At 36.5% G+C, this 26,598-nt stretch overlaps 1 protein-coding gene across 14 annotated transcripts in view; it reads right to left on the bottom strand.

The window, feature by feature from the left end:
• Positions 1–2,560: 2,560 nt before the first annotated feature.
• CHD9 (chromodomain helicase DNA binding protein 9) overlaps positions 2,561–26,598 on the bottom strand; it is a 92,957-nt gene continuing 68,919 nt past the window's right edge. For 6 of the 14 annotated variants that reach the window (XM_072043886.1, XM_072043874.1, XM_072043875.1 and 3 more), the window contains 21 exons: positions 25,938–26,117; positions 24,323–24,433; positions 23,424–23,620; positions 21,916–22,115; positions 21,267–21,426; positions 20,250–20,339; positions 19,214–19,317; positions 18,984–19,101; positions 18,289–18,346; positions 17,915–17,957; positions 17,544–17,763; positions 17,199–17,401; positions 16,022–16,930; positions 13,910–14,073; positions 12,774–13,046; positions 11,798–11,966; positions 10,819–10,958; positions 10,112–10,333; positions 9,210–9,338; positions 6,860–6,964; positions 2,561–6,032 (listed from right to left, as the gene is read on the bottom strand). In XM_072043886.1, coding sequence (XP_071899987.1) covers positions 5,169–6,032; positions 6,860–6,964; positions 9,210–9,338; positions 10,112–10,333; positions 10,819–10,958; positions 11,798–11,966; positions 12,774–13,046; positions 13,910–14,073; positions 16,022–16,930; positions 17,199–17,401; positions 17,544–17,763; positions 17,915–17,957; positions 18,289–18,346; positions 18,984–19,101; positions 19,214–19,317; positions 20,250–20,339; positions 21,267–21,426; positions 21,916–22,115; positions 23,424–23,620; positions 24,323–24,433; positions 25,938–26,117 — 4,659 coding nt within the window. In that variant the 3' untranslated portion in view covers positions 2,561–5,168. Of the gene's footprint in view, positions 6,033–6,859; positions 6,965–9,209; positions 9,339–10,111; positions 10,334–10,818; positions 10,959–11,797; positions 11,967–12,664; positions 12,750–12,773; positions 13,047–13,909; positions 14,074–16,021; positions 16,931–17,198; positions 17,402–17,543; positions 17,764–17,914; positions 17,958–18,288; positions 18,347–18,983; positions 19,102–19,213; positions 19,318–20,249; positions 20,340–21,266; positions 21,427–21,915; positions 22,116–23,423; positions 23,621–24,322; positions 24,434–25,937; positions 26,118–26,598 lie in introns of those variants that run through there. The other 8 variants (XM_072043878.1, XM_072043882.1, XM_072043879.1 and 5 more) reach the window with 7 other exon arrangements.

The raw sequence follows: 26,598 nt of genomic DNA on the forward strand, positions 1-26,598 counted from the left end.
TTACAGAATTACAGCCCCCAGCATCAGCAATTTACGCAAATCTCTACTGGACCATCCCGCACACCCTCACTCTGGGTCCCTGAGAAGGGCTAGGCCTTCTGACAATAAACCACTGCTACCAGTTTTCAGAAACTTGGCTTATGAACCTGTGATGAGACAGACGTGAATTAATTTTAGATGATACTCCTAGACCATGAAAGGCCTCCACGTATAAGTATTTCCTTGTTTTGTTCCTCCTTCCGTCACAGCGGGGAGCTGCAGCTTCCAAGCTGAGCTCTTAGGGAGGTGGCACTGCTCTGGTACACAGCTGCACGTCACAGAGCACACAACTCGGACATCTGCAAAGTGGGGTTGGACAACGATGAGGGAAACAGCCTCATGTTTTTTCATCTCCTGGTGACTTGGATAAGAAACTATTTTTCCTGCAAAATGCAAGAAAGAGGTAGCAAATCTTGAGGCCAAACAACAATGGCAGTGATGCACAGGCTGTAGCTGTACTGACCCCACACAGTGACCCCACACTAACTCAAACTTCTGAAGAGTGGCTAACATTTACCTCCTGAGAAATTAGGGGGACCCCCAGACAAGGCAGGACAGATAACAAGCAAGGTCTGACGTCCCAACACGGCAGGTCCAAGATGACAACCTAACTCAGAAGTATTACCGCAGGGAGAAACATCAACGGAAGGCTTCCTTCCAGTATTCCCCCTGGGACTGTCCCAGCACAGCCAGTTCTCCTGCTACTTCTGATGTCTTTTTGTCAGTGTGCAGAATGTTAGCAGAAATCTTCCAGCATTTGATGTTTTACTAAAGCAAGTCTCAGTGAACGAAGACCAATGAAAATTTTCAGCTTCCATTTGAAAAGGACAACATGTTCCCCTCACAACTCTCAAATGCTCATAACGAAAAAACAGAAATTACAACTTATTTAGGTTATAACTGCTGACGCATTGAAAAAACAAAGCAGTCTATGTACACTCTTTCTAGAACCAGGATTTAGAAGCCCTCCCTTAGGGGGGCAAAAAGCTGAATTGTAGATAAGCCACGTGATTTACTTGAGAGGTGTGTCAGATCAAACAACGTGAAGCAGAGTTGCTGACAACAGTTACCACATCAAAAACTGTTCTGAGAACTGAAACAAGCTTGACGACATGCTCTAAGTTTTGGTGAGCACTGGTGAAAGATTCTGACCCCAAATCTGACATCCAGTTCCCATGTATTTTCCAAACCAGCCTGCCCTTACACGCGGAAGTGGCAGAAGAAGGGGGTAGGCACAAGACACATTACCTGGAACAGTACTAGCTGCACCACTGCAATTATTCTCCTCTGCAAATACCAGCATGACCCCAACACCCTGCAAACATACAGATGTGAAATTTGAAGTGTTCATCAACTGCAGCAGTGCAAATCCCACATTACACTGACACAGTTTGCTTATATTAAGATACTCACGGGTATAGTAGAACTAGGTCAGAAACTGTTTACACAGATAAATGGGTATATAAAAATACATTACTAAACAACACTTCGAGAGCAATTTACTTGGACAAAATATAACAAAAAGGACAGGAATTTGTCTGGGACGGCCTGTTAACAGCCTTATAGCTCAAATCAATGTATCCAGATGGGTTTTCAAAAAAAACTTGAGAGGAGCACAAGAAATTAAACCATGCCTCCATCCTCTGTTCCTTGGAAATCTCATTGAAGATAGATCTGTTCATATTTTACTTTACAGAATAAGATGACTGAATTACAAATTTACAGGATTATGAATATACATTATTTTTTATTTACTCAAGTCTGTGACAGTTCTCTAATCGGCCTGTTAGAAATAAATGAAAAAATATTATTACAGTTTCTGCAGAACTTTAAAGGAGAAAAGAAATGGATGAGAACATAAGAGCAAAGCACATACACATTTTTTTCACCTGTGTAGACAGTTGAAAAAGTAGAAGCTTAGATATTAGAGACAAAATTCAGAGTGGAATAAATAAGAAGGATACCACAATTCAAGTTCAGTGACACGTTAAAAACAAGAAGGCACTTGACAACCAGGAGACAATCTGCATTCCGAAGAAGTATCTGTAACCTGCAGAAAAAAAAAATGAAAAATAGTTAAGTGCTGTGTACAAAATTGAAAGATTTGGTAAACACATAAAGGAGTAATACAGGGTTTTGAGAAGCAAGATTCAAAAAGGTAGTCCACTCCCAACATGCTGACCCAGGAACATTAGACGTGTTCTCATTTCTAACCAGAACCTAGACTATGTACTCCTTCCACAGCAACTCAAGGGCTGGAACAGCAGCCCATTTTGCTTGTAAGACAACAGAATATAGGAAATGGATTCAAACCAATCCCCAGATAAAATATACAAAAGTAAAATATTTCTGTCTTTTGAAAAAAAAAAAACACAACACACGTCCTAAGCTTGATTTTTTTTTAAGGCCTTAAGAGTAATTTCAGTTTCATCTGTAATGCTGAGACTTACCTTTTGCTGCTCTGAGATGCACGTTTAATCATTACACAGCATTATTTTCATATATTGAGGCTGACATCATGGGTAGTCAAAGAATATGTTTAATAAAAAATAATTAAACTTCCATTTGCTCTATAGAACATCATAGAAAGTAATTCAATAAATTACAAATGACTTTTTAAGACGCTTGTTCAACTACAGAAAGCAAATTCAGACTACACAGAACACAACTGGCAAATATTGCAAATGTCCAAAAGAAAAACTGGACTAAGACTTGGATCATGAAGCCTGAAACAAGGGATAGAAATACAAGGCAATAACAGCTAAGGTTCTTTTAGTAACTACCAACACACACTTTATCATCACCTTGGATATCCTTTTAATTTTAACTTCAGTATTAGTGTAATTCTACTGAGGTTTCCTTATAACCCTTAACTTTATACAACCGTATTTGCATATAGTCTAGCTGATAGTGGGACATTTTTCCCCTTCTGGTTCAAACTGATTAAAAATAAACCCAATACATTATGTTCAAGTCTGTACCAGCCTTCATTACTTGAAACTGTAATTGCCTTATTACATAGAAAGAATCACTAGAATGGTAACCAAACTCACTTGAGCATAATTAGGAAAATACTTTATTTCATAAATCTGATATAAATTAGGTTTTAGCCACAAGATTTAGGATTTCTTTTGTGGGGTAAGGGTGGGAAGTGATGGTATTGTTGACGTAATCCATCAGCAAACTAAGTTAATAACTGTTTGTAGAACTTTGGCTATTTCATAGATGCATCCTAGTTAAATAAAAGTGCTATATTACAAAGGGCAAAATATTAAATATGCAATACTTTTTTCTTTCCTTTTTTTTTTTTTTTTCCATGATGAAGAATTGCTACCCCCTTCTCTTGGCAGTTTTTAATTTTCACTATTGCTAAGACACTGCATGAAGGGCCAAAAATCAGAATACTATTTGGGAAAATATGTAACCAGCACAATCCAAATGGTACTTGTATAGCTGTGTAATTACATGTAATACTGCTTCTAATCATGGGGTTATTTTGCACATAGAAACTTATATTTCATTGGTAAAGTTCTCGGTAAAAAAAAAAACAACACAGTTGTTTTACTGTACAAGCAAGCAACAGAACTATATCAAAATATACAGTTTTTGTTTTTATTTTTAAATTTATCCCTTTGTAAAGCTTTTTCAATGACTTCTACTAGTACCTGTATCTATTTTCTCTTAACACTTGCCTTTTCTTGGACTGCAAATGATGGAACTAAGGTCAATTGAAATCTCAGTCAGTTCAGATCTTCTGTAAATGTGAATCTGGGCCTCTACTGTGTCAGAGTAATAGCAGCTTAAGAAGGAGGAGGGATCAGATCACACATCAAATATTTAGACAGATTTTATATAGTAAAGGGTTCTAAGGTTTTGGACTTCAACAGATGCTTTATGCCCTGTTAACTGTTGTTTCTAGGAATAATTTATCTTCCTTACTATTCAAAGTGCTTTTTCTTTAGTGGGTAACTCAGCATAACATATGAAGTGATATCCCAATAATGATTTGGGGTAATATTTAATATTTAGTCAGATTTAAATCTGCAGAGAAGTTTAAACTCAAAAGGAGTTCAAAACTATCTATACTTTATTTACCATTATTAACTGGTAACTCCAGGAGGTTTTATGACATAAAACACAAATAGAAATCTACACAAACAAAGCAAACAAACAATTTTTACATGAAGTATGCAGTGTTGAAAGGTCTTTTCAGTGGCACTTTATGACAGTTTGCCTCTTCTGAGTCTTGGGGAAACTACTCCTCATTTGGGGACTTTTAATTCTGCGGAGGGAGCCCAAAACTTTGCAAGGTGTAAACTAAATAGATCTATATGGTGCCAAGTAGCATGAGATAAGACAGTTTTTGTTGTTATTTCCCCCTTACTGCTGTCACAGAACAGTTGTAATGATGGGGGGAAAAAAAACACCAACAGTCATATCTCAGCTCAGATTTTAACATGATATACAGGATGTCTTTAGAAAACAAAACAAAACCTGAAAACAAGTAATAGAAACCAATGTAAACTTCCTAAACTAACTCAGCTGAGGTAACAGGTAGCCAGTTTAATTGGCTGATTGGGAAAAATTTATCTTTTTAAACACACTTGTACCTGAATTGGAAACAGCAGTGCATCACAACACTAGAGCATTTTCATGTAATTAAAGCAATGGATGGTGATGTAGATTCTACAGCTTTCATGACATTCATTAGCTGCCCAAATTATTGCTGAGTTTTGATCTGTAAATTATAAGTGTCAAGGAGGCTGTAAAACTATATTCAAATTAAATCAATAATATGCATAAAGTATTCTGTGTTCACTGCAAATATATTAAATATACAGCTCTTACTTGAGCATTATTTTCATAAAATTAACCCCCCAACAAAATTATAATGCCTTTTGTTGTAATTTTACACCATTGTGTATTTGATAGTACGTACAAGTTCAGAAACTTATGAACTTCAAGAAATATTACATGCAAAACGTCTCTGAAAGCAGTTTGCACTTCTAAACAAATACTGAAATGTTCGGTCAGTAAATCATTGATGCACTCAACACTGGGTTATTTACAATGAAATAATTAAAGAATAAATTCAAAATCAGTTCATAATTTAAGTGCAGAGTCTGGGGTCAGTCTTCATCACTAGAATCTGAATCCTCAGATGAAGATGATGTACTATCAGATCCAGATGAAGCATCTGCTTTCTCTGAACCCTCATCTGTGCTGTTTTCGTTGTGAGAGCTTGGCTCTGTTCCCCCTTTGTCTTCCTGATCTCTAACCCTAGAATTTTCCTCCTTTTCTTCTGTGGGCTTGGCTGAGCCCGTGTCATTACTTTCACTGTCCTGTACATCAAAAATATTAGACTGAGACAAAGCTGGGTTATGAAGATTAAGGCCTGGAGTGAGAAGCATCCCTGGATAAAATATGTTGGACAAAAGTAATGGGTTAAGAGAGAGAGGATTGGCAGCTGCAGCAGCAGAGGATGTCGAAGGAGAGCTCAAAACAGAGTTTTCACCACCAGTATCTGTATTTTGGTCTTCTGTCCTTTCTTTCTTTATATCCACCTCTTTTGAATCATTTCCCTTTTTATCCTCTGAAATAGACTCCGTAGACTTGGTTAGAAGTCCTCTCATGCCCAGCAGGTTTGGTAATCCAGCCATCCCTGACAGCAGCATGGGGAACATGGCGGCCATGTTCTTGGCGTCTCCTCCAGCAGTTAGGCCAGCCGGCATTCCCATTAGGCCCGCTGTTACTTGCAGCGACTGCAGGTTTTGCAGGTTTTGTTGTAAGGCCTGGAGACTAGGCAGATCCACTCCCGGCAGCAGTCCGTTAGCTAGCAGAGGGTTAACCGACACGCTCGCAGCAGTGGCAGCGGCTGCAGCTGCTGTTGCCTTAGCAATCTCACTTTTCGGGCGCCTTCCCCTCCGGCTTACTTCTTCCCGCACAACAGGCCCAGTGAGAATACGGTCAAACATAACTTCTGGGAGAAATCCCTGCAAGAAACATTGTGTATCATCAGTGTTTTGATAGCATAAAGATCCAGAAGTAAAACCCCACAAGCATACAGTAACGGTGGCAAAGAAGATTCCAGTATGCCGGTACAGCAGCTCGATCTCTAGACCGCTCACTGGAATTTATGGTGGCTTTGTGCTATCACATCTCAAACATCTCAAGTGACATTTCTACAGCCAGGTCTAAGCAGATGTCTTCTCAGACCCATTGCTAACTCATCTTCAGACGTTCGTTTGCACATCAACCCAAATGCAGCTAATTAGAGGAGCACTCATTTCAAGACCTAAAACATAGCACTGCTTTGCAATATTATCACATTCTAATCACTTAGTTTGATACCGCTTAATTAAAAAAAAATCAGTTTAAGGTTAAATATAGACGTGTGACTGCACACAGACCAATCTCCAAGTCCTTTTTATTATTGCCTGTATCTATTTAATGTCTTTATATTTCATCTTATCCATAAACTTAAGAATAAAGACTCACTACTTTCAATTCTATTAAAATGGGGTTCAGACCACTTCTTTTTAAGGCTTGCATACTATTTACTTCACCTCTGCAAGCCCTCATTTATGAGATGAAGTCACAGCATTATAGCACCTTCAACCAAATCTCTAATTTGGGGTTGCCAGTTACCGTCCCTTCTCTTCCGCCTACTCACAGCTGTGCCAGCAAACCACTTTAAGGAACAAAGCTGAAAAAAAAAGCTAACACTGACTCATACTCCACATTTAATATAATTTAATACCAGAAACGAAACCTTGCCTTCCCCCCCACGCCACAGATATCTCATTTTGCCAATACTCACAGACTGTTTTACAACATCTCCCCATTCAGGAGCCACTCCATACTCTGGATTTTCTTTCAAGAACCTGCACAAATCCTTCAGAGGGGGAGCAAATGCACCCCCCACCTGAGAAACAGAACAGAGAAGTTAGTGAATATTTCTCTTCTGATAAGAAAAAAAGGCAGCAACCATAACTGACACTGTTTCATTTTTGTCTTTCATAGAACAACACACATATAGTCTTACAATTATCAGTAAGTATAGCATAGCATTTAATTGATTTCTGTCGGTATATGTGAGACACTCCTGATTTGTTCTCAACCTAAGCCCTAACTCCTCCATTACACTCACATGCCACAACTTCAGTATCTAACATTCATTCTACGTTAAACATCAGGAAATTATTTAAACATGTAACAAAGCAAAGAGCAACACTATGAATAGAAAATAGTGAACAAGTAATAGCAAGTTTGTAGTTATAATCTCATTTGTTCACCTTTTCATCTATTCACTATATCACTCTTATCTCAGTCTGCTTCTAAAATACTTCCATTGGGAGGCTCTGTTTCTCTTGTGAAGTTCATGTATTTTTTCCATGCAAAGAAGGTAATTTTTGAGTTACGACTGCTAGACAGCATGTCTTAATAAAATCGTATGAGCAAGGAAGTAAGCTTTCAAATTAACCACAAGTATTACTCAGATCTATATTATTTTATGATTCTATTCTATGATCCAGAAAGAAAGAAGAAATGGCTGAAAGAGAGGAGAAAGACTTGCAGTATCTATTCAGCTTTGTCTATAAACTGCAGCTTAAATTCACATTTCCTAGGCTACTTATGGTCCTCCCACCCCATGTTACTAAATATGTAATTCAGAAAAGAAAATGAGAGAATATTTTGGAGAGTTCAGTGATGAAGGTAAGTCAGGGGCAGGTTATAACTGGGGAAACCGAGTAATAAGGTAACAGAGGAAGACCATCTCAACTTGGGTGTGGAAAAGAAAAAAGCCATCATGAAAACATAGGCTCTTACAGCAAGCAAAGACCAAATCCCTCATTTGTCAGTAATCAACTTTGAAGATTCCTCAGGGCACAGCTTACTATAGAGAAGTGTTTTTCAAGAGACTAGCAACCATAGAGGTTCCTCTTCAGAGCAGCTATCCCAATGCATGGAAGAGATTAAAGACCCAAGTTCTGCCTCACTTTCCTCTACAAACACACAAAGCTTCTGACCTTAATGGCAGCATTAAAATAATAATAACAATAAAAAAAACTGCTTTCCTTGCAACTACTCTCTAACAGAAACTGGCAGCAACACAGAGAAAATGCTCTAGAAGGTGATGCAATCAACACCTCGAAGACTCTCCCTGGAATGCTGCTTTAATACTACACTGACACTCAGAGACACCATCCCAACTATCTAAATTCATTCCATAAATAACAGGAATGTTCTATATGCTTTTCTTGAGTATGGCCCTTTTGCCTTCCCCAAAGCACATTCAAGTGCATTACATCTTTTGAACTTTGACCATATATTCATATATCTGAAAACTTGTATTCAGCATCTGGCTTCCCATCTTCCACTGTTCAAATTTTAGACCAAAAAACCCAACAACCACTACTTTTGACCCCCTGATCAAAACCTAGCAATTTTATGTACAATGCATATACGCTGGTGACCCATAAAGGTTGAATGACAGAGATAACAACAAAAATAAAGAAAAAATGCAAAATGATCCAGTACACAGGATTTAAGCAATACCAATAGACAAGATGCTATGAGAGATGCACTACCAATCTATTTTTAATCTTTTTGAAACGCAATCATGTAAAAATGAGATGGCATGCCCAGAATTTAGAATTTTTGAGAATGCTGTTATTTGATTAGAACATACAAAGAATTACACTAAAAAAAACGTCAAATTTAAAAACAGGTCCTTTTTAAAAGCATTGTCTTTGCTGCTAGTCTTCAAGTAGATTGAGATTATACAGAGACTAGGAACTTTCCCTGAAAAAGTTTCTGTAACAAGTCCGACAGTTAAATTGAAATAGTGAGGTACAAAGAGTAATTTTTACAACAGAACAAAAGATTTCAGTGGCCATGCTTCTGTGTTAGTCAGTGGCACAAATACTGCAATATACTGAGTGTTCAATTCACTCTCAACCACAAGGTAAGTTCCTAGCAGTATCTTGTACGTTTTCATAGTCATAAAATGCTTACTAGAAGATTGTGATCTATGTTCTTGTTCTGTGCCAAACCCCTAACAGAAAACCTTTAATTTGTACACAAAGTTACACGTGATAAAATACTAGACTTATTTCAGATAACTTTTAATTTGGGGAACATATAAATGAGAAGAGCAATATGAATACCTTTCTTGCATTTCTTCGATTTATGAGCTGAACACGTTCTTCACCAGTCAAACTATTAACATCCAGTTTATTAGGGTTTCGACAACGATGTCTTTTTTGTTTGGGCCTCCCATCATGCAGCTGTGTCCTCTATTATAAAGAAATTACAAAGCCAATTATGTTTCTGATACAACTCTTTCAAAAAGTGGTAAAAATTACTTTCAGAAACATGTTAACACCAGTATTCATTTACAAATCACACCTATGTAATGAGAAGACCAAGAAACAGCTTCTACCCATTGTTTTGTTTTAATATTTTTTCAGTTTTCATCAGTGTGTTAACTAGCACAGATGCTGTTTCTTTTTGTATTATAACATCTTTCTGAAGAAATAAGGCTGTTATTCAAGATGTCATAAATAAGACTTCTGGCATTCTGTTCAACATTAACAAATCTGAATTCAGAAGTAACTTGAGAAAAATCACGCCCACATAAAGATCACTACCATACCCTGTAACGCAGATAGGGGGTACATCCCACAGTAAAGTCTAACCCCTCTTGCACATCACTAACTATGCTGCTACATGTTTTCAGCTCCCATAATTTCTCATATTACCATGATATCGATTAGCTAATTAGGTTTCTTATCTTAGATAATTTTGTAAATCCTATGTACAGCTATACAAATATCAAATCTCTTTGTTTAGTATTACTTTTCTTAGCAATTACATTTGGAAGGAAAGGAAATAAATGAAAGGCTTGTAGAGCTCAAACGTGTAAGAAAAATGAGACATTTTCCTTCCTAAACAACAAAAAAGAACAAAGAAAGACAGTAATTCCATGAAACATTCAGTACCAATTGAAATGTATTTTATGAGAAATGTTTTGCTGTTTCACTGAAGTAGAGCTGAAAGGAATACTCACAGGAATACAAGCTCCTAAATCTTCAACATAGCCAGGATGTTCTTTCAGCCACCTTTCTAAATCTTTCCTTTTGGGGGCATCATCACCTGCAAGCCTTGTTCCATCTTTTAGGTTAATAACAGGAACTGGACTCTCTGCATCAAGCATGCCTTGTGACTGCGTGTAGGTGAGCGCTGGGTTTATTCCTGCAGCAACTTGGCAGGAGTTAATACCTGGATTAACCTGGAGAAATTCAAAACATTCGACTAAGTTCTCCATAAAAGGCAAACCATCACGATTATTTCACGTATGATACAATGAAGGCCACAGTCCTGCAGATCATTACGCACAAACTCAAGGACTCGGGGAGACTAATTAGGTGCATAAAGATAAGCTCCCTTTAAATCCCTGTAAGATCAGGTCCCATAACACATGAACGTGTGTAACATCACAAGGTGTTGCTAAGACAAATATCAAGTTTTTAATAATACACTGTTAATCAAAACAGCTTATCAAAACTAGAATTTTTTAAAAAATTGTAATGTTTCTAATATTTTAGTAAAACTCCACCAGTTCTTATTGGTGTAGTTATACGCATCCAGTGAACAGTTTCAGAAAAAACAGCCGTGTAATTAATTTTTCACTGAATGTTGACAACCAGTTACACTCAGGTAAGGAATTAACAGTAATCTAGGCCTTATTTTGGATACAGAATGGAGTTTACTTACATGGTTAGGCTGCTTATTTCTATTTATAAAGAGGACATCAACTCCTTCCACATTCTTTCTTCTTCCCCTTCTCTTTTTGACTGCAGGCTGACTGTCGACTATCACTCCGTTGGCGCTGGCTGTTATGTGACTGGAAGTACCTAATGAAATTACACAGCCAAATTCATGTCGATGCTTAAGTTGTTCATAAGAGGAAACACTTCAATTTTATTTCCTTTTTTTCTTTTAATTCTGAAGTTGTGCTAGTGCAGATAATTTCAACATGTAATATATTTAGCAGAAAATGAAAGCTAAGGATGGTATTTTCAAAGGAGATGTTTTCATATGCATAAGCATGCAATCAATTACAGCCATTTGATCAGAATCTGGCCTAATGCAAGCACCCAATTCTAATACTACAAATATTTTAATCCAACTTTTAACTGCTAAATTCAAATGCTTTTTAATTAGCCACATACACTTACTGTTATGAAAATAAACTATGAGGTTTTGGCTGTAAGCCACAAACCTTCTTCTAGACTATTGTCTTCCACTGTTTCATTACATGAGACACAGGCAAGAATATGAAGAGTGCAAAGACAACACGGGCGTAAGTCTAGAATTCTTCATCTTTACTTCCAAACTAGTCGTAATAAGCTGTAATTTAAACTCATTATTTACAGTGGAGACTGATGAGCTTTATAATTACTACGATCTTCTTGTGGGGGTGTTTAAAATGCAAGATGGCATCCTTCTAATAAATCAATTTTACAATTAACTGACACTGTGAGAGTACTCGCGGTCTGATATCCTAACTCAGGTGCCCACATTCCCTAACACACTGCACAGAATTCCCCTAAATAGCAGTTTAGAGCAAAAAAACACTGCCAACATCTCTCTCCACTGCCTATATACATGGAGTTTAACAGAAGAACATAGAAGAAAAGATTTATTACTAATCCTCATGTCCTCTGACATTTTAGGAATTCACAGTATATACCCGATTCAGGAAGTGATTTGGGGAAGTTGACGAGGCTGGTTTCTGAAGCGTTCTGGAGTTCACGTAGCCGAGCCAGGTATTGCTGCTGTCCCAATGCACCTTCCTCGCTTTCAAATGGCCTTTTCTGAGACAGTCCCTGCTTCTGAAAAGTCAATTTCAAACCACCTTCCTGTTAAATAAATCCCAGGGTTAGAAGAGTCTCTTCTGAAGCAGAACGACTACTTCATAATCAGGATTTTTGTTGTATGAGTTTCAGTTTGTATGAGAATACAAACGGTTACTCCAGAGGAGTTAATGAAGAACAAAGAACTTACATTAGACCTTAAAACTAGTCTTGACTCTCCTCCATGTAAAGGAAACTGACTGGAAATTTTGTGGAATTGCCTCTAAGAATATAGATTATATAACATCTTCACATAACATCCTAATTGAAAAATCTAGACACTAAACAGCTGCCTACCTGATCTTATCCTAAACAAGTAACAAATCCAATTGCAAGAAAAAAGTTTTGTGTATTTTTTACATGCTACCAACAGGTCACAAAATATAGATAAGAAAAACGTTTGAAGCTTCTAGCCTACATTCTAGCTTGACAACATGTCTGTAATTCTCTAAAAGGCCATGAAAAAAAACTATTTGCTGAACAGGATATGCTGAAATGTTCAAAAAAGCCAAACAGAAATACTGTTTATTAAACCCAGTTTTTAAGGAAATGCGTAAAACAGGCTGTCTAAAGAAGCAATATAACAGCAAAATTTCAACTCAAAGAGCGAAATAGTGGTGATTCCCCTCCAGAGTTTTATGAAAACTAAAACCAACAATGAAAAAAACCCAAAAACCTCAGAAGAAGCAGACCCAAATACCCACAAACAAGTGTGTGAAGGAAGTGAGAATAAGAGCAGGCAGCCACTTGCAGGTAAAGCATGCCGCACACCGCAATCGCAATCAGGTCCTAGGGCAATAAAAATAAACATACGTCATTGATTTTCACTGTAAACTCCTTTTCTCGTACATGCTTCTTCACCTTTGACATCTGTGGTGACTGATCATATTCTTCTTTAACACCTGCAAGAGGGGGTGTTGGTGCACTGGGCTCACTGTAATCTGCAGCTGCACCCGGACTATCCAGAAGCTTGGTTGTGTAGAAAGATGCCACCGTATTGCTGTCATAGTTCCTTCTTGCTGAAGGCCATTTACCTTTCAACACTGTTTGACAAATACTATCGAGCCGGTTAATCATAACTCGATCCTAAAAACCAGAGAAAGTATTTTTGTAAGTGTAATGCTTAGTGACACTGCATACAATTACATTTATGTAGTATGCAACAAACTGCTCTGTGAACTTCCTAACTATGAACCAAATCACATGAATCTTCTCTCCGACTATTGAAAAACAGCAAAAAAGCACATAACGCTCAAATGCAAAAAATATATTGTGGAAGACCGAAAAGCAAACAATCAACCACAGAATTGAAATTAGTTATGTCAGTCCTAGAAATTTGGACACAACTAAAAAGCTTAAAACTATCCAGAACTTATTTCAAATAAGATGAATTTGCAGTCCATTAGTACAATTATCTTTCCACATATACTGGACTATTTCAACATACAGAGTCACACAGTAAAAATTCTAACACGAGAGCTGTATTAGATCACTGCCTCACCCAGTCTATACTTCAGCACAACTTCAGGATTTTACTAGGATTTTACAATGTAGCGGGAGGTGTCTGATATCCCCAAATAAAATAGTTTCTAACATGTAGCATAAATGATTTCTTGCTCTACTTCACTCTTGACATACTTTTGAACTACTCTAAGGAGTACAATCACTGACTTAAAACTCAAATACCTGATCATTTATCTTATCTACATCCAACATATGCTTTCGTTCACATTCTGCTTCCCAAGTGAATGTTATCTCATGTACAGATACAGCTCTACAACTGATGTGTAAACTGCTTAACTGCAGCTTTACTATAATTTACCCTGAAGTCAATTGTTTCCCCCCCCAAGATCTTCTGTGATGTGTTGTTAGCATATTTAATTGAATACTAATGTCACAGCCCACCTTCCTGTTTAACCTTGATTTTCAAAGTAGTACGATAAACTTGCCTTTGGCCAATAGGATGCTGCCAACATGTAGCCACCTTGTAGGAGGTAACTGGAATTTGGTGTCCCATTGTTCAGCTGGAAACTGTCTTGCGTCTCATCTTGCGTTGTACTCAGAGAAGCTACACTTTCTTCATCATATGCTTTTATATGAGCGGTTCCTTCTGCTAAATAAAACCACTAATATCACTTGATGTTGTAAGTTAAAAAATAGGCTCACAGTAAGAGGCTCAGGTAAACAACACATAAGTAACAAGTAACAAGTAACGTTCAAAGAAAGTCCAAACTCCAAATCACACTGAACAATTAATTTGCAAGTTTTTTCAGTGTGACTGATGACCCTTTCCTAGGCATGTAAGTTCCATATATATATATATATATTTCTGTTAACTTTTTGAGAGCTTAACGTGCCAAATTTGAGATATTTGAAAATGGGCATGCTACACGGTAAGCTGATAGGAAGTCCTTTTTTACTTTAAAATTAGTACTTTGTTTTACAGGTAAACATATTAAAATACAGAATTAGATTGAAAAGAAAGGTGTCTATTACCAGAGTGTGGCAAATCTATTGGGATACTACTTTTTAAAATGCCATTTCATTTACTATATGGAACATTGGATGTTCTAATTTACTCATTCATATTGAAAACGCACTTCTGCATAATTGTAATTTTATTTACTTACTTATTTTAAATCATTGATTTCCCCCCTCTCCCCCACCAGTAACTTTTAGGTGTGTCCCCTGACTTTCTTATATTTCTCTCTTCATCTTTATTTTACTTTTGCTTCCATCTCACAATAGAAGTTTCACTATGTCATACGGAAACAGTCACACTGGAAAAAAGGTGCTGCCTAACAAGGAAATACCACGTCAGTAAAACAAGCAGGATAATTCTACTGAACTCGTATCTGTCCTTAGCTATAGCTATGTATTCAGCGACCTGGTATTATTTTACTCTCTCAAACTATGTTTCAAATACGTAAAGTACACCAAAAGTTCCGCCATGCAACGTATGATGCAAAAACTGGGCCTAAAACTGAAAGCACAGATGAATTTCAAGAGAAGCTTTCCAGCATTTGCCAATCTCTTCAATACCAAGTTACAGTAAAATAGCCACAGAAAGAATTTAAGATTTTGCACATCTGAGGATGGCACAATTACTTGCATAAACAGACTGAGCTGGCAGAAAGCAAGGCTAATATTTTGACTTGCAGCACATGTTATGGTATCCACCATCTAGAACTGAAGATCGAAGTCATGTAAGCTTTCCTTTTCTCACTGCTTTTATTTTTTTCATACAGCTGTTTCCTTTGAACATGTCCTCCCACTGCTACAGGGAGCAGCATCTTAATTATTTTGCCTAAGAGGCATTTAACTTGCCCACTTTTCCCAGTATATTAACCCTAAGGGTTCTACCTGTCATTTCCAAAGAACAACAGGATCTATCTGATTAAATATTTCCTTTTGAGGTATCGGGAGAATAGGCAGTTTATTTAGTCATGCTGTAATGCCACGGCTTAACTTCATTCTCTTCTCTTTTCTATTACCATTTATTATCACAGAGCAGAGAAATAATTCCACATTCTGAGTCTGAACAAGGCAAAAGTCGAGTCCAGGTCAGAGTATCTAAAAGTAAGGAATGTTTCAAATAATGATTGGTTGGCTTAGTGCACTTTTCAAATCACTTCACTGATCAGAGGCTTTTGTTTTTACTTTGAACCTTCCAGAAGTGTCTCTACTGGTTCTTGGGTCCTATACTCTATAATCACTGCAGTTTTGAAGTATGCATTTAAGTGTTTGAAATTTTTCAGCGCAAGTACACTGCTCTGCCACCTCGAGCTTTTAAGAAAAAGCAGCTTACATCACAAACTTGTACACTCGCAAAAAAAAAAAAAAAAAAAAAAAGGGCAAGCAAAACCAACTACCTCATCCAAAGCACTGATATGAAGCAAAGCAAAAAGCTCTCTTGAATTTTTTCTGACTCACTTCAGATCAAGCAAAACTGCTTACATTTACTTTTCTGGGATTCGATAACCTTTTTTGGACATTCTTCCATTAGGAATAAATTTGTTCAATTTAAAAATTGTATTTCAGAAATAAGACTACCAACATACCACGTTTTTGTGCCTCCTCTTCATCACTATCACTCTCTTCAGACGATGATGATGATGAGGACGATGAGGAGGATGATGAAGATGATGAGGATGAAGATGCTGAAGAACAAGATGAAGATGAAGAAGAGCTAGAGCCTGATCGAGAGTGTGAACAAGATGAGGAAGACGAAGAGGATGACGAAGACGACCTGGAAGAACAGGATGATCTATCTGAGTCAGAGTCTGAGTCAGAGCTAGAGTCAGATCCTCTTTTGCTGACTCTCTGTTTTTTGGAAGCTGGGTTTGGAGTTAGAGGTTCTGTCCTTGCTGCCACCATGCGCCTGTCTGTTTCAGTCTTCACACTAGGTCTGTGGTCTGTATTTTGTACTGGCGTGCCGTTTTTTGGACTCAGAGGTTCAGATTTCATTATCGTCTGTGTCTCCTCTGTAGACATAGATTCCTCTCCAGAAGACTGAGCATCCTCTTTCAGATTTTCATTTTTCACTTTTGCATCCTCGAGAGCATTCACTTTAGCATCTGGCAATCTTGACTGCGGTGTAAGAGGAGAAGCAGCTAATGCCATCTGGTACTGATGCAAGAGCGGAGTAGAAGTCCTTGAGAGTGCCACTTTGTTCTGACTATAGTTCCTCTGGGCAGACATAAATGACAGTTCAGGATCACGAAGGATATGATAATCTGTCCTGCTAACTCCATGTTTAGCAGCTCCAATAAGCAAATCCCTGTCGTGAGTCCCACACTCCCACCAGACAGGTAAGTCTGGGTTTGGCTGACATAGCTTTAGTCGCTCAAACAGCTGGGGGTGTCTAAGGGCCTGTTCTCGAACCTTCCTTAGGAGCTCAATGCGATACAAAGTCCGGGAAGCACGCTCCTCTGTAATCGGTTGGATAAAAATGTTCGGGTCTACAAGTTCTGTTTTAAAACAAAACAAAAAGATGAGAATCTGCCAAAAAACAAAAACAAAAACAACCACTGCAAAGCAATACTAGAAGTAGATGGCTTCAATCAGTTATGTTCCCCCATTATAAGCTTATAATTTTACGCTTCACTTAAGATCTTTACTTATTTTCTTTACCCCCATTTTTATTTCAGAATACATGAACAAAGAAGGCAATAATCAAGAAAAACACTTTAAATAAAAAGTAAAGAGAAAACGAAAGATAAAAATATATACACCCACCTTCTTTTGAGGGGAGACGACAGACCCTCCTGCACATTGACATAAAAGCATACAGGTACTTTTCTAAGCTCTCATCAGTTTTCTTATGTAGCCTAGCCATTGCTCTAAATTTGGTCCAATCAAATCGTCCCCGTTCCGGATCAAATACCACTCCAAATGTGGACACAACTCTGTAGAAATCAGCTTCTTCTCTTCTTGTCCACCTTCACCACCAAGCAAAACAAAACAAAACAAAAAACCAAAACTGTAATTTTCTTCACTATATCATGTGGCTAGCAATTACTTCTCTCTAAATATATTTTAAATAAGTATGCATAAACATTTGCATTTCTATAATGCATATACCTTTGCTGTCTTTCTATCTTAGCAGCCATCTTTGGGTTTAGAGCAGCTTCTTCATATGGAGGCTGCATCATACTAGTTTGTATTGGGAATGCTGGTTGGATCTGCTGGGCCTGCCTATTTTTACTGGTTCGTTGATAAGCTGTTATTAGGCGTCGAAGACGTGTTGTTAAGGCAGACTGGGTGGGCCAATAGATTTTGTCTCCTTCCATCATTTGTCCATCTATATTAAGACAAAATCACAGAAAAAATAAAGAAATTAATCGTTGCTCGTCTCCATGGGTCTACACAAGGCAATGTCAACAAGTTTTAGTTAAGTCAGGGGAATTAAGCAACCAAAAATAAGGTGCAGATTTCAAGTTCTATCTATTTACCTCCATCTGCTATTACCAAATCACCTGGAGATGAAACATCGTCCTGTAGAAAAACAAAAGTGAAACAAAATAAATGTATCCTTCTCCAACGATTTAGGTAAAATGCACTTCTTGTAGACAATTTACAAATAATGACAAAGAACAAGAGTAACGTGAGTTTTGGACAGGCAGTTAACAAGGCACACAACACAATTACGCAGTAAATTGCTCCTGTTCCCCACCCCCAACTGCAGAGAAGCATGGAGTAAGGTCTATCAATTTTGAAAAACACAGAAAAATGTAATTATTTGCTCAAGAAAAAGATGGAAACACATTATAACATTTAACACATTTTAAGCGTGTTAAAAATAGCTATTAATAGATGGCTGTTATACCTCTATGTCATCTTTAAACAATGCTGGTGCTGGTTTATATTCCGGATCTTCTACGTCCCTGTTAAAGTTTCAACACAAAACACGTTTTAATAATATTTAGGAAGACCTTACACTCTTTCAAATCAAGCAAAACCCGTTTCAATTTAGTTACATGCACTGTGTTTAATTTTATATTTGAAACAAGGAAAGTATTTCATAACATCCTGCCCCCCCTCCCATTTACTGTCTCACTCATATTCTTTATGAGCACAGTTGCTAATATCATTGATGAAGCAATGAGTAAAGAAGTTCTCTCTTTCAGAAGTTATCCAGTAATACTCAAAGTGATCTACTGGTGTCACTGGTTAACTACACATGAAAACACATCAAGGTGACCAACCTAAAATCAAGTTAAATAGATCTGTAGTATTCAGCCTCTGAAGGCTTGTACACTTCAGCATTTATTATTTCTTAGGTAGCAGCACAATGCGCAATCCTTTTAACATAAAGTTGATGTATTTCTCCCTTAAATGTGAAATCCCAGATAATTAAATTTTGTCACACTTCTAACTCTGCTCAAAGTACTGTTCTTCACAACACTGACATCAAACTAGCATAAAGCTAGTTAAGAGGAGAACAAAGTACAACACACACAAATTGAGTCTTGTTTACTTTAAGTCCTTAAAACATTCATGCTCAGTTTGAAGCACTCCTACCCATCAATATAATCATTTGCTCTCTGCTCAGCAGCAACCGCTTTATCATCTGGCTTGCCAACCCTTTCCAAGAAGCACAGTGCTGGGTCTGCTCTGATAGTGTTGTATTTTTCATAACCTATAAAAAAGTGGCACAGAGTCATCTTTTAAAGTAAACTATAAAAGAAAAGATGGTAGAAGTTGATATTGAGGGATGGGGAAGTACATATGCAGTCATTTATATTACTCACCATGTTTAAAAACTCCAATTAGAAGGGATTTATCTGCATCTGCATCCCACCACTCAGCAGGAACTTCTGAGTGATCTGGCTCAGGGACCCAAACATCAATTTCACTAAGGAGAATCACCAACAGCATCGACATCAGTAATATTCAGAGGCAGAAATACATTTTAAATTTGGAATTTGTACGTTATGGAAGGTTTTCAAACTCCTCTCTTCAAAGACCCATGTACCACATTCCATGTCCAACAAAACAATTCAGAGATTATTTTGAAGGTTGTAAAGATTCTTTGGATATATATATATATTTTTTAAATGCACTTTGGTATTTAAAAGCAAGTAACAGTTAACTAATGTAGGACTATGCTACTAAGAGGTACATAAGCTACACAATACAGTATTAAACAGCAATACAAGACAGACAGCTTGGTATTTTGTATTTGGCAGAGACCAGTAACAGGGAAAGAATACGAAAACAGAAGGAGAATACAATATTCTCTTTGAATTCTGCCAATGTCTAGCAGTTCGTGTTTACCAACCTTAGTAAAACCAAATTTAACCTGCTTTTGTGTTTAATAGCACGAGATGGACTACTCCATACATGTTTATAACAGCTTTCTGAACCCAACTCAAAGTTCCTATTTACTGCAAATTCTTGCAGCCATGAGCTCAAGGATTCTCACACAGAAATTCTTCCATAAAAAAATTAATAGAACTTGCAGCACTTAACTAAAAGTGTGCATAAAGAGGCAAGGAAAACCTGCCAATTAGAATGTCAAACATATTTCATCTTTCACTTACTTTCACATTCTATTTGTTTTTAATAATTTCATATAGCTAGATTCCTAAATAGGAATCAAGACTTCCTGTGTCAAGTAAATACAAAGTGTTTTGTTAACATGGCAAATAAAAACATGTTTTCCTCACAACCTAAAAATAGAAATATTTGCTTGCAACATCTTTTATTTGGGTCTAAGACTTCTGAATTTTCATTTGATAGGTTTACATCTAAGATAAACAGGCAAAAACCCTCTGTATAGTTCACCTGGCATCAATTCCTTCGAACACCTTTTGGAATTCATTACCAATGACTTCTTGTTTTAGGTAATACAGCATTCTTACTCGAAGCAAGACCCTAAAGAAAAAAAAGGTTAGATATATTAGACTTTAAAAGCTTTCATTATTTTTTGTGACATCAGAAGGTTTACAAGCCATTTTCCTAAAACATACTTCCTTCAGTTATGAGAGGAGATAACCTCCAATTCAAGTCACGCTGCACTTTTTTATTGCTACTGTTTCATTGCAAAATACCTTTCAAATCCTAGAGAAAGACCAGAGCCAGCAGAATACTCACTTGCTTTATAAATTACTGCTAAGAGCAAATTTCTGTTTCCCTCTTCCTACTTGGAAGATTCCCTTAAAAAGATTCCAACAGGCTGACAATAAACATCTTTCACATCCCTTTTCATTCCTCCTCACTTCAAATTTAGTTCATGACCTCAATGGCTTGTCCATGCTTTATCTCAATTTTTGTCTATAGTTGCCTGAAGTTTTCAAGCAGAGTATGACAAGCTTTGTTATAAAGAAATGCGTTATCTAAAATAACCTCGTTCATCGTTGTGAATAAGCTTTCAACAAGCAAGCCAGCTCAGATTCTCAGAAGCCTAGAAACAATACCAGGTTAGGAAAAAAAAAAAAGATTTAGGAGCAACAACTTCAGCGCTTTCAATTTCTTTGCTAAGCATTCTCAAGTTCCTTAGTCTTTGGCTGCTACAAGGCTCCAAAAACATGCTAGCAAGATCCTCTCTCTCTCAGGCCCCCAGCTTTGCAATGTAGGAACATACAGTTTATTTAAAAAGGATAATAAGGTTATTTTTAATACGAAATATTCATTTCGCCTCATAGTATAATACAGCCCATTTGTCCTAATCAAACACACACCATGAAAACTTGTTTTTTCATAGCAACACAAGTACTTCCAAGTCTAAGACAACAAGGAATTAGAAGAAAAAAAAATCTTTACATTAGAAGCAAAAAATATTCACACTCAACTACTGCTTACTTGTTGCAGTGGTGTTTTATGTGCTTTTTGTATCCTTCATCTTGCAACAGATGTTCTGGATTGTATTTTCGAAGCCATTCTGCTTTGTGTATGTCAAAAGTGCTAGCCTGGGTCTTCACCTTTTTTCCTTTTCTTCCTCTAGGCACAGGAGCTGATAGGCCTATATAATTTAAAATAATACAATAACAGCAACAGGTAGGTACAGAACCTGTGATATTTATAGCTACTAAATCCTATACCAATATTGTGACCTACTAGAAAATACACCAGCCTTCCAGCTTGTGAATACAAGTTTTGTTTTGTTTGGTCTGTTAGAGCATCTCTGAATTACGTTTCACAAGCTAGGCACAAAGCAGGAGATAGAGGCAGAGACAAGAGCATGTCATCACCTACATTGAAACAAAATAGGTTCTTATGAACCAAAATGAAAAAAAAAAGCTTAAATACAGTATACCAACCCATTTGGTTAAGCAATCAAAAAACAAAGTGAAGCAGAAATGACACATTTTCCATCGGTTGAATTAAATGGAGCTTACTCCAGATACCTATTTCAAGTAGCACACTTTCAGAATTTTTAGCTGCTTTTATCCCATTGTCACTGGCATGCATATGCGAAGCTTTTTAACCACAAAACCACTTTGGTCCTTACCAAGGTGATTCTGCAGCTCTCGTGTTTGCCCATCTTCTGTTGGGGTAATGAGATCCCATATAAAACTTTTTATTTTCTCATCCCCTCTGTAGTGAACAAGACAGTAGGCTAAGAGAGCTCGGCAAATTATCTCCACATCCTGCTCATTTAGCTGTCTCTTGAAGCGACCGTGTGACAAAATCTCTCTCCAGCGACCCCACCTAGTCCAAAGAGAATCACAGGTTAGCACGTGAAAGTGAAACACTGCAGCAGGTTTATTTTATAAAAAGAAATACTAAAAATTTTAGATAAATTCTATTTTTTCCTTCCATTTAAATTACTGAGTGGAAATATGAAAGTAACATTTCCAACAAGACTACCCGTTTAAAATGGTTTTAAACAAAAACTACATGTTTAGAAAAAAAAAAAAAGATCATTTTAGGCACAAAGCTCACTGGAACTTAATGATAACATGCAGTCATTTATCTTTTCAGGTGGATGAAAAGAACACCTAAGACTTTGTTTATAAAATCACAACATCTGATATAAGAATGCTTAAAATGACTGGTTAGATTTTCAGTTCCTATTCAAACCTCACGGAAGTGCAAGATGTTCTGCAATTACGAACAAGACAGTTACCAAGCCGTTCATTAGCTTATTTTAGAAATCTATGTATACAGTTTTAAGCCTGCCTGCAGCCCTTATAGTAATTTTTTTTTACAGAGACTACTTGAGTGCCCATATTAGATGTGTCTACCCTTCCCTGAAGAAAGGGTTTTACCTGTTTTCTTTAATATTTCTTCAACTGCGAATTGTCAGAAGGATTTATACAGGGCACCATGATTATATCAAATTTATTCATAAAATAAAATTCAAATTTTAAATAAGATCTCTCTATAGACACACCAGGTTATTGCAAGTTTAATCTAAAACTTGTATGTAGTTCATTTTAACAGAATAAACAACAAAGAGGGTAGCAATTAAAACAATAAAAGCATAACAAAGATTTAAATGAGCTCCTTTAAATGTAGGGGGGGAGGGAAAAAGGCAAAAATGCTATGAATGCCATCAGTACATGCTTATTCGATATTGCAAGATGTATAAATATGTATACATATTGCAATACTGCAATATGTATAAATATTGCCATTTATGTTCCCATACCCAAAAGCCCCCAAAAGACCAAGGTGAATCTTAGTCTTGCTACAAAAGCAAACACCTAAAATTACAGTTGTGTGATTAGGTATATTTTACTATTCCTTAGAATTTCTGCAAAAAGTAATTCATCTTCAAATGCTTAGGATCACATCCAATGGATACCTTAAGGAAGCCGTATATATAGTGTCTATGCACTATAAAAATACCTGTTTATTAACTGGTCAGGATCTGTACTTCACCAATGTAAGTTTCCCCATAAATACAATTTAGTACATGGAAAAACAATTGCTTTTTTCCCCCTCTTTTCTCTTTTTATTTGTTTAAATTTAATTTTATTTTTTTCCTAGAACAAAGAAGGATGTATACTATACCCATAGACCAGTAGGTTTTTTTCCACCCGAAAGCACTCTGTTCTTCCATATCCATTGGAACGGTCACATGGCCTGCGGAGTTTCGGTTTATCCTCACCCTCGCTTTCCACTTCAGACAATTCAGCCAGCTCATCTTTTGTAGCACTGAAGGGCCTTGTTTGTTTTCTAATTCTTGGGGTATCAATAACCAGGCTGTTCTGCAAAATTTCCAGCAAACCATATCAGAAAAACAGTTGGAAATTTTTCTGTAAATAGCTTGCTTTAGTTCAAAAAGGAACAACCTCTGTCTAATGTCATTAATAGGTCTTTTGCAAAGACATCATGGAAAACACCTGTAAAGCTTGTAAAAACATTTTGTAGTATTTAAGGCAACAACAAGAAAAAAAGGGTTTCATGCAACGATGCCAGCACACTACTTAAAAGCCATATTGAACATTTCATCTGAGCTGAATACTTCCACAGACTACATATGATGTAGCCTCTATCAGTAAAAAAGGGTTAATGAAACCTTTTTAGAGCTGACTTCATAGGAATGTCTTTGCATGTAAGTCACAACTTCCAGTATTGTAAAACCAGTAATTACAACTCTGTCTGCTGTTTTGCAGATTCCAGAACAGTTACAGCCAAAGAAACAAGGCAATCAGAACAATTACACATTTTCAACCTTCTCCAGGACTTCAACAAAAAATCAAAACCGCCCAAACTCTTTTAGGACAACAGGGAGCTAAGACATACTAAAGCTATCTGCTGGTTGATTATCCACACAAAGTAACCATCACACAAACTCTGGTTCATAGATATATTAAACAAAGAAGCACCAAAAATTTATATTGCTTTCTCAGACTTCAACAGCAAGCACATACATGGAAAAAATGATACAATATGAGAGAAATACTTACTCGGCCACTGATGGCATCTATATCTATTTCTGCTTTTTTGGCCCATTTCTGCCAAAAGTTGGGATCATCTAGTGAAATATCAGTCCTGTTTCCAGATGCAACAAAGCTAGCCTGTAAAAAAATATAATTATATCTTACCAACAGCATTCATGAGAAGTTTGTAGAGTTGAATGCATCAGTGCGGCGTAACTTTATTCCATCAAAATCTCCCGAGCAGCTGTTAAGCCTTTAGAAGTTACTAACGGTGCAAAGCAACTCAAAGTTCTCCTCCCCCTTCATTTTTTAAATTCATATCCATAATATATCAGAAAAATCTAATGAACTTTTATGCACCATCAGGGGAGAACTACATTAAGCAGCAAGATTATTCTGCTTCCAAGTCTGAATCTAAATTACTTGAATTGAAAAAAATAGAATCGTTTGAAGAGGCTTATCAGCATTTGGGGATTTCATCTCATGCAAAAAGTACTCGCTTGAGGGAGATTTCAAAGGAGTACTTAAACTACCAACAATCAAAGCTTGAAAGCATGGAATAAGCTTAATTTCAGAAGGCCTTAAAAAAAACAATACACCACTTTTTGGAAAAAAAAAAGAAAAAAAAATAAGTAAATAATAAAGTTTTCTAATTCTTGTGATGAAAAGACAGTCATGATCATGTTCCATAACTGGTTACATATCGCTTCTTCAGAAAGCTTTTTTTTTTTTTTTAACTTAACTCACAAATAAGCAAGATATAAGAGATCCTCAATAAATGTGCATTTCAAAATAGTACATACACATCAGCTTAAATAGCTTTCTGTTTCACATCTTTTTTAAATGTAACAATCACATTACTGCATTAGTGAAGGACACGTGCTCCAAGCTTGATTATACTGCCTGAGATTTTTTTCTAAATTTATCTTAATTTATATTTGTTCAGGTTCATTTTTGCAAGTTTGGAAGTTAAAGGATTCAAGTTTATTCTTCATTCTGCTTATCCAATTTTCCAGCACAGGTTTTTGGATGCCACAAAATTACCTTTTTTCCTATACCCACCACAAATTAGAAACAGAGTCTTTTTTTTTTTTTTTTTTCAGTGTTACTCTTAAGGCCTTATATTCTTATTCTCCCCCTCTTTATTCCTTTTATCTTTACTCCTAAAATATATATGTATTATTTGATTTTTCAAAACTCTTACCAAAAAAGATCAGATTCAAACTATAACCCATGTATAAATAGATTTAGAGTAAGCCTAACTATCTGTAATCTTATTAAAAAATTGTCTTATATTCATTTTCCCTTGCTCTTCATATATCTGAATATGAATGAATCTATAAACTGAAGTCTTTTAATATTCTTGGTTACTGCAGCCCATTATGTCCTTCAAGTCCCCTTTTCCAAAGCAGAACACACAACTTTCATCTTTGTTTTGTGTCTGGCATTTAGTCAAGGCGTATGCATAAATTGGATTTTGCTACATGCACATGATAATAATATAAATAAGATCTCAAAAAACGTACCTAACATACAGATGCACATACAAAAGTCATCTGCTTTTATGCAAGTATAAATTTTTATAACATTCAATTAAGTTTACAGGCCTATGCTGTCAAAGAAAAACTTGCTGCTTCTGTACCTTGGCAAATGTGGAGCCCCTTCCTTCTGATTCAATTGTGATAGTTTTAGTACGGCGCTGCAAAATTTGGTCGATGTCTTCCTCACAGAATTTAGAGCCTTCATCTTCTTCATCCATTATGGCACCATATGCACCTCTTCGGAGCAAGTCTTCAATTTCTTTTTTCGAGAGTTGTTGGATCTGAGTAAATAAAATAGGTATTAAAAAAAACTAGAAAAGATCTCCAAAAGTAATTTTTTTTCTTTCTTTCTTTCCCTTTCCAGTCTTTCTACAACCTAACAGGGTCTTGTAACTTCTGAATTTAAAATCTTGATTATTGAAGATGGAGATAAATTTAGTTAACCACTAAAGTAATTTGCAGTCTTTACAGTACCCACTTATACATGCACCTGTCTCTAGTTTTGGCAAGTCTCTATACTGGGATGAATATAAGGTTTAAAAACCTACCCTTTAATGCTAGATGTAAATCTCACCTTATATTGAAGTAACACATTATATTGATACAGGAAGATAAAAGGAAAACAAGAAATAAAATTTCCCTTTGTTTAACTTTGACATTGTTTACCTTAAGAGGCACAAAACCAAGGAAGACTTACCAGAATAACTGCTACGTTATTACCGAAATAACTTGTAAATTATTTCAACTATTCTTATCTTATAT

This window comes from Anas platyrhynchos, chromosome 12, assembly GCF_047663525.1.
Source record: "Anas platyrhynchos isolate ZD024472 breed Pekin duck chromosome 12, IASCAAS_PekinDuck_T2T, whole genome shotgun sequence".
In the NCBI taxonomy this organism is placed as follows: domain Eukaryota; kingdom Metazoa; phylum Chordata; class Aves; order Anseriformes; family Anatidae; genus Anas; species Anas platyrhynchos.